Source organism: Theobroma umbraticum, unplaced genomic scaffold (assembly GCF_002168275.2).
Source record: "Theobroma umbraticum cultivar Fairchild unplaced genomic scaffold, ASM216827v3 scaffold_67.0, whole genome shotgun sequence".
NCBI lineage: Eukaryota > Viridiplantae > Streptophyta > Magnoliopsida > Malvales > Malvaceae > Theobroma > Theobroma umbraticum.
The window spans coordinates 1,270,587-1,279,333 of record NW_018397262.1 but is presented as its reverse complement, the minus strand read 5'-3'; the positions used below and the strand labels follow the sequence as shown (position 1 = coordinate 1,279,333).

Here is an 8,747-nt window from a genome sequence, read left to right as displayed (position 1 = left end):
TGGCCTTACATGTTTTTCCCCCTTTTCTGAGAGAGCGTACGTCACCACCGTTGGATCTGTGTTTTCCTCGAAGGTTTGGCAATAACATCTGATGGTAATCCGACGGTCCAAAATCATGCCATGCATAAGACCTGCCAAAAATAAACAAAACAACTGTTGGGGCACATCCACATGTGAAAATTACTAATACTGTATAATAATGCTGTAAATGTTTCTGGTTTTGTCTTAAAAGGTAAAGCAACAAAAGGAAAGGGTTTCCGTATTTCCTTTTTTCTTCTTCTGCATTGAAGCTTGAAGAGGTTCGCAAACACCGATAAGAGAAAAAGCTAGCTCCTCGAACTGAACTAGAAGCAGATGCAACCGACGCCTGGTGGAAGCGGCAGCTCTAGTGGTGGTGGTGAATTGAGTCGAGGTGGACTCGCTCGGTACCGCTCGGCTCCAGCCACCTGGTTAGAAGCACTTCTTGAGGAAGAAGAAGAGGACCCTTTAAAGCCTAACCAGTGCTTGACACAGCTGCTCACTGCCAATTCAACAGCACCCGCCACTAGAGATTCAGGGCCTTTCTCCAGCTCAGCTGATCCAGCTGGGTTGTTTGAACCTACTGGCTTTCAGAGGCAAAACAGTTCTCCGGCTGATTTTCTTGGGAATAATTCCGGTGCTGCCTCTGATGCCTACTTCACAAACTTTGGAATTCCTGCAAATTATGACTATTTATCAACAAACATCGATGCTTCTCCCTCGAGTAAGCGGGCTAGAGAACTTGATACGCAGTACCCGCCAACAAAGTTTCAGTCTCAGTTGGTAAGAGATAACTATACTAAACCAACTTGGAAGGCTTGTTGCTTTGCCTGTTTCTGTTTTCTATAAATTGGGTTTTGAAATACTAGTTAATTTGTTTATGTTTCTGCTGTCTTCGAATTGCCCCTTTATTATATTCATTAGTCTTCTTTTCATAGTACTGGAGGTTTAGGCTTTAAATTTTGTTTTCTAAAGCATGACTAACTAATAACCTCCCATTTCTAGCCAAAACGGGATATGTCTACAGTTCTTCTTTTAGCAAAATCATATTATAGTTTAAATTGTTGGAATTCTGCATTTACAATACCTTTCTTTTTCCTTCTTTGTTTTTGCCTTTCAAATTTTTCGGTAGAAAGGAGAGCAACGTGGTCAGATTTCTAGTGGGGTATCCAATTTGATAGATATGGATATGGAGAAGCTTTTGGAGGATTCAGTACCGTGCAGGGTCCGTGCCAAGCGTGGCTGTGCAACTCATCCTCGGAGCATTGCAGAAAGGGTTAGCATATTTCATTTATGAATACATTCATTGATAATGTATAAAATAATATTGTTTCTTTGGAATTCTAACTATTCACCACTATTTTTGATTAGGTTCGTAGAACACGAATCAGTGACCGTATCAGAAAGCTTCAGGAGCTTGTGCCCAACATGGATAAGGTAGGTTTACATGTTGGCGTCAACTTTAATCAAGAAATTCAAAGTTTCATGGGAAGATAGCTTCTTTAAATTTTCAGATAGTAACCTATATCAATTGTAGTATTCTAAAATTGGATGCCAAATTCATTGATATGTCTCACTGAAAGAGACATGAATGAGAAGAACAACTATACAGAAATATAGGTTAGTTGGCATGAGCATTTGTAGTAGCTTTTGTACATGCAACTGTAAAGTTGTTATAATAACATACAAAAATCTCTCTTATCTATACTTCCCCAGATTCATATATTTAACTGGCTAAGGTTTTTGAGGAGAAGAATAGTTCAATTCGGTGGCTGTTGCTTTTATATGACCAGTCTCAATAACAGAAGAAAAAGGTTGATGTTAATATGCAGCCTTAGAGTTAGAAGGTGAGATAGGCTGCCTCAAGTATTCATGATGAGGTACAGGATTCTTGCACTGATAATATCAATGTAAGAATGTTCACTGTGCCACTGTGGGATTTTTGTTGGTACTCATGCCTTCTGCAGATAATTCCAGATGGAGCTTGACTGCCTAGTTTTAAAGGCTCAATCACTGTTAGCAAAGTGGTGTGCTTGATTTTTGTAGTTTACATAGCAAGGTTTTTTTTTTTTTTATATCAATACAAAGATGTATTCAATTCCATTAGTAGGAAAAATGGAAAAGTTCTTTTTGGGGATGAAAGGCATTTGAAAGATCTCTCTCTTAAATTAGAAATAAAAAACTTGTCATATCTAGGCCATATATGGATTGATTACCTTGTTGGGTTCAATTCTTTAAGTCGAACAGTTTGAGCTAATCTTTTGATAGAAGCTTTTCCCCCAATTTCTGTTTCTTTAGATTATACAAGACATAAGTTATACGAAATTGACATGTGTAAGATGCCACAATAGTAGATATCTTTAAACCCTATAATTTAAGTAAACAATACATTCTTGGCTATCCTATAAATTTATGTTTAAGTGATCATTTTGTCATTTGAAATCTACATATGTAATCTTTTTAGGTTTTTTGAACCAAGGAAAGCTAGATGTATTAACGTAAGTTTAACTTTATGAAGGATGAAGGGATTTCATAGGATTTTTGAGAAATAAGATATTTACATTCTATGAACTTTATGGTGAGATAAAAAATAAGATAAATGGATCTGATGCTCTATTCTACTGGATTTAATACCAAAATAGAAACTTTATAGATCTATGGATGCAGTTTATTTTCTGGTAGTTACAAAGTTGAACTTAATAAGGATACAATTTTTCAGTCTCACAAACTGAGGCTGCTGAAGGTCGAACTAAGTAGGTTGAGAATTTATGAGTTTTATCCTTTCCCAATTAACTCAGCTTGTCACTTTAGACCTTTTAATTATAGGCAAAACCAAGACCAAATATAAATGAGGTAACAGGAATGGTTACTGTGCCATAGTTGCTGGAGGGTTCAAGATTATACTGATTCTTCGAGTTGCTTTCATCTGTGTAGTAGCAAATGCCTTGAAAATTTTGCCACTTCAAAGGTTTAGAGTCTGTGAATTCAATTTCTGACAAGGTCATTCTAAGAAGTTTTCTTCATTCTCTTTATATTCTTTTTTTGTTGTTAAAGTGATGAGTGGGAAAAGACTTAGTTTTTGTTATTACTGTTGTGATTTTGGTGGTGCCAGGAGATTGAGAGAAAACTGAAGCTTTCATAGAAAGGTTGAGTGCAAATAAGACTACTAAGTGGTGGCTAATTCTTCCATTTGACCTACTTTAGTCAAGTTTTGTAGTAATAAATGATACCCCACCTTAGGAGAGTACAATGAGAAAAGGGATTTAGGTGAAATGAACTCATGACCTTTTGTTTTAAGCATTTGTTCCAAGTTGTGTACTAAGTTTTGCATCAATGCATGCTTAATGCCTTTCTATCCCAAATCATCCAAATTGTTAAAACAAAAATGATCTGATTTTTCTAAAATGTGAATGTTATGTGAAAAAATCTTTTGAGGTATATCATGAGTTGTATCTTACACTATTTGACTTGGTAATTTTCCTTCTTGCACCTTGCAGCAAACAAACACTGCTGACATGCTAGATGAGGCAGTAGAATACGTTAAATATCTTCAGAAGCAGATTGAGGTACTCCTTTATTAAACTTGTCGGACAAATTTGTCCATTTGATTTTCATAATGAAGTGGATCTAAACTTTTAGAAATACATAGAATCTCCCCCTGCCCCCCCTCCTCTTTTGCTGATCTCTAAACGATATTCCAGAGTTTTTTATTTCACCTCGCTGCTAGTTAGTAATATGTATTCAAATAAGAAAGGAGGCAACACTATGTGGTATATGACTGGTGCTGCAGTAAAAGGAAAAAAAAAATTGCCTACTGAGAAACCTGATCTTCGCAGGAACTCACAGAGCATCAAAGGAAATGCAAATGCAAAACTAAAGAGTGACTGGAAGAGGGTACCTAAATATTGGCTACCCAGAGCCTAGTGTAATTATCAGCTTTATAAACATCCAGTCAAAGTACATTATGGTTGTTTTCTGATAAAGTTGCCTCATAGATCCATATTGTAATTACAAGATTTACCACCTACCATGTTGCATTCTTCTGCAATACCTAGATATGGCTGCTCCTGAAGCTACAATAATTATAGAGTTCATGATCAGGACCTCTTCTTCACTTTTGCTAGTACTGCTTCTCAGATATCACTTGGTATAATTGTAGTTGTACAATATTGTAGACAATAAAATTTTTTTTAATTGACTTCTTAGCTATTATTTTTATTAAGATATTTGTTTCTCATAATTCTTATTGTGTATCTAGATAATAATATTCAATGAAATTCCCATTTACATTTTAAGAATCTGTTTTATCAATAAGGATCCTTGGTCAAGATTTCAGATATTTGTTGTTGACTTCTCTATGGCAGAAGAACATGGTATCAGGTAAAGGAATTTCTGACTTATATGGTGATTCTTACAATTTTGGATGGTAACTATAATTTTCATCTTCTTTGGTCTTTATTTATGTGTCTGCTTTGTATATAATATATATAGCATTGGGTAATAGAGTTTTTTTTTTTTGATATTTTAGATACAATGCTGTATGTCTATTCATATTAGTTTTAATTAGGCTGCAAAACTAATCTCTAACACTCTTTCACCTGCTTTCTTTCGTTCATTTTCCTCCCCTGGCGGCATCTTTCCACTTGTTAGATCACAAAAATGGAATCTTTCAGTCTTGCACCCATGGAAAATTTTTCCTGCAAGTCCCCAGACTTCAAAGGTCACATGAGAGTTGGAACAACACTTATTTGGTTGCTCAGTCTGCTGAATTCTGTTGAATATGGGACTGAGCAAGGCCCAGTTGTGGTTGTAATTGTATTATAATGAGAAATCAGATAGTTTGATGTATACTTATGAGAACTTAGTTAGAGCTTGGTCATTCTGCTAGAATATATGTCTAGATAACCTGATTTGGCTGAAAATTGGTTAGTTTATTAAAGACTACATTTACTATAATGTTTATGATATAAGACAGTGATATTTGTGGAATTGCAGTTAATTTAGGTCTGAAGAACGTTTTTTGTTAACCTGATCTGCTGACACATTATTTAGGTCCAGTGATTATCTGAATTCAGAGGAATTTGTGCTTTAGATGTCGCTTATACTTCCAGAGATTGCATTCTGAGTTTGAATTACATAGGGAGGAATATCAAAATTATGGAGCACCGCTATGAGGGTAGAGAATTTACTGAAAATGTGATGAAACATATACTGATTTTGGTTTTTGTAGTCTTCCCATGTATTTCTATTCCAAAATTCTAAATGGTTTGCTGAAATTTTAGAGAAACTGGTGGGATTGAAGGAATAATTCAAATGCTATGTAATGGTATATATGTCATAAATCTTACTTTTCTGTGGGGAAATAGCAAACATCTTGATTTATATGAGGCATGCAGGAGACTTCATTGACCTGAGTCTTGTTACCTTGGTTGTTTTGCCGTTTGCCAATAGCCCTCAAATGTGAATTCTAAGATTAACGAAGTATACCGGGACGATAGAGGATTGGCCGAATAAAATTGTTTCGATTTTTCCATGCTGCATGGCGTTTTAAGGAGATTGACCAGGAATAATTATATAGGATAGGAGTGTTTTCAAGATTTATTGTGTCTTCTATGTTAGCAGTAGTATTGTATACTGGTATGTTAAGTTGCATTGTAAGTTATCTTTCATTCCTTTGCGTTTTTTCACCCAAAAGATCACTGCTATTGATTTGAATAAATGCTTAGATCTTTCTGATTGGCAGTGTAACATACCACTACATTTAGTACTTGTAAGTGGCTGGAGACCTCTTCTTTTATAAGGAATGGTGTGGCTGCTTGTACTCTTGCCAGTTTCCATATGATAGTTTTATGGAACTCGCCTACTGTTGCACAGTCTGTAAAGGAAAAAAGGGACTTTATCAAAGTTTTGTCACACATTGCTGGCAAGCCATGTTGTGATTCTGCATTATACTTTGTTCGGAAAGAGTTAAAGCAGACAATGTGTTTGTTTGATAGAAGGATAAATTCTCTCTCAGTAGGTCATAAAAGATTGGAGCTAATAGCTGGTTTAGTTCTCAAAACTTTTGATGACTTTGGAACAGGGAACCTGCCATGAGCAAAGTAGGATGCCCGGAAAGGGCTGGCTAGAGACTGCAAACAGAGTTGGCTCGTTATCAAATTTGGTTGTTTTGAGCTTATATCTTTTTGAGTTACTTGGAGTAACTCGTTTCAGGTTGAGGTTTATGCTGAAGGCTGGATGAAGTCTAGAATGACACTTATATGTTTCTAATCTCCACTGTGTTCCTGAACATGCCCACTTACCTTGGTGCCATCACAGTCTCGGCAATAACCTTTAGGATGACCTCCTGGATATAAGGATGACTCTGATAACATTTCAATCAAAAAACTAACTTAACTTGATGAAGTCTATAATAAACCTAAACCATTTGGATGTAAGGTGTGTCTCCAATCTCTCTCTAACCTTGTATAAGAGTAAAATCAAGAAATCACTTTCAATCTTTTCCCACCAAGAGACATGATTAGATTATATGCATTATCTTTCACCAAATCAATTCCATCCATTGTCACCCACCATAGGAGCATCATTCGTTTCAATCAATCTTTTTGAAGAAATCATCTTTTACAAATTCAAGAAATCGATCTCTATCTCTTCCACCGACAAGCATCATTAATCTGAATGCATCATTTTTTGCAAAAAAAAAAAAATCGATTTTGTTTGATGTTTTCCCATTGCATTCCTATAAGGGGCATTACTTACATTTCCATTCCTGAACATTAATTTCTTGTCAAAGGCATCCTTTAAGAATTTATTAAAAAATTAGATGTTTTACACAAAATTAGAGAGTAAATTCTTTATAGATTTATTTTTTTCATTTGACGTGCGTATGACAGTGTGCGTTAATGAAGATGTCTCATTAAAGATATTTTTATCTCAAAATCTTTTTTTATGATTAAAAACAATTAAAATTATCTGGAGGGCAATTTTCAAAATCACTTATTGTTCTTTGTGCTTGAACATCCAGCTGAAGAAGAAAAATTGGGATGAACATTTCTAGTTTCTGTTTTAACTCTGGAACTTGGAACCCTTTGGCTTTTTGTTTGAGTTACTATTCTAGGAAAAGTTCTGGCTTTAACAATGGGGTTTTGAATTTAACTTTCCTCATGCAAAACCTTTTGTTTGTTTAGTTGTTTCTTAGCATATTGCTGAGAAAATATTCCATGATATTCTTATTGCTGAAAATTCAATTCTCGGTCCTCTGGCGTATTCTTTAAACTGCTCTGTTACATACATGAATCTACTTATGCATGAAGCTTCCATGGTAACTTGTCACGTGGTTTTAACGTGGAAGTTGTACCTAAAAAGTTCCTAGAATTAATGAATGTTGAAAAGATTACCAGAGAAAATGGTGCCAACCATCTCCAGGCATTGATCCTGAACTTTCCTACCAAAGTTACTATGATCCTATCTTATCAGGTACTCAACTGTCTTATTTTATGGTTGCAGAAATATAGGTTCCACTTGAAAGGAATTAACTCTGTGGCAAACCAGCAAGAGAATATGGCGGCAACATTGAGCAGTGCAAATTCTACCTATTTGCGTATGGGGACTCAAAATGGACTGGGGAATTTCCATACCTTGGCAAGATCTGACCAGCTTCACAATCCAACATTAAGATCTTTCCCACCTAGAGGTGTGCTTGGAAGATTGAACACACTTGCTGCGTTAGGTATGCGTAGCCTTCCTTCTCCTGAAATTATTCAATCAAGTCATGTGCAAAACTTGGGCAATACCAGTAATGATTAAAGCAAGTAGTAGTCTTTCGTGATTCTTGGAACCATAATGTTAACACACTACAAGGGATGCCAATATCATTAGAACTTGATCAACTACAAAATAACAAAGGTGTTAGCCACATTGGAGAGCCGCCCACTGCTGTTAATACTACAATTTTCCTTGTTTCTAGCAATTTAATTGATGCAACAATGACTAGATGCCAGGCAAATAATTAGAAGTGCTCCTCAAGAATTGAGTGCCCCTTACCATTCAAATGCTATGTGATGTTCAATAAACTCTTCAATCCCTGTTAATCAAGTAGCATTTTTAGTTTTTGATTTTCTGTATAGTCTTTTTTCTTTCATTATTTGGTTTAAAACTTATATTTCAATTTTTTGAATTTCTGTACAGGAAGATGCGTATACTTAACATCAAAGTTTAGACTTTAACATGTTTAGCCAGCTTTATGCTACCTCCTCATTGTAAAACTTCAGTGATCTATAATATTCACATTAAGTTTGAGCACAATTGTGGGAATGTTTACTCCAATACTTTTTATCTTGCTTTAGGATTTTTCAACTTAACCAGTGATATAAAAGGTAAAAGTCTATTTTTGCTTGTGTGTCAAACAAATAATCAGTCTAAAATCATGAAATTTTTTTTTTTGATAAATATAATAATGAATTCATCAAGATACTTTTCAAAGTAGAAGAATTCCCAATCTAAAATGATTGAACCCTATGAAACCTAATATGAAAAACTTTATTCCTACTCTTGTTTCAGAGTCTAATATGTTCCACAAGGCTACGTAACCATCTCACTTATAGCACAGAGATTCAAAGGCGCCCAATGAAAATTAACATTCCTAAGCAATGACCATAAACAGGTTGAGAGAGATAAGCTCCATGCTGTTAAAACACAAACACATAACCACCAAGTTTTGGTAAGTTTAC

The 8,747-nt window shown here is 35.2% G+C and overlaps 1 protein-coding gene and 1 pseudogene across 2 annotated transcripts; both read left to right on the top strand.

Moving 5' to 3' along the window:
- Window positions 1-211: 211 nt before the first annotated feature.
- Window positions 212-5,045, top strand: FBH1 (basic helix-loop-helix (bHLH) DNA-binding superfamily protein). Of its 2 annotated transcripts, none has more exons than XM_021433138.2 (5): window positions 212-801; window positions 1,151-1,294; window positions 1,390-1,455; window positions 3,516-3,584; window positions 4,669-5,045. In XM_021433138.2, exons 1-5 carry the CDS (start codon window positions 355-357, stop codon window positions 4,840-4,842), a joined length of 900 nt encoding a protein of 299 aa, XP_021288813.1. In that variant the 5' UTR covers window positions 212-354; the 3' UTR covers window positions 4,843-5,045. The 2 variants fall into 2 exon arrangements, with proteins under 2 accessions (XP_021288813.1, XP_021288814.1); XM_021433139.2 differs by lacking the exon at window positions 4,669-5,045 and adding an exon at window positions 3,855-4,316 and having other exon boundaries at window positions 214-801.
- An 811-nt stretch (window positions 5,046-5,856) lies between these two features.
- On the top strand, window positions 5,857-8,030 carry LOC110419589 (uncharacterized; annotated as a pseudogene).
- The last annotated feature ends 717 nt before the right edge of the window (window positions 8,031-8,747 follow it).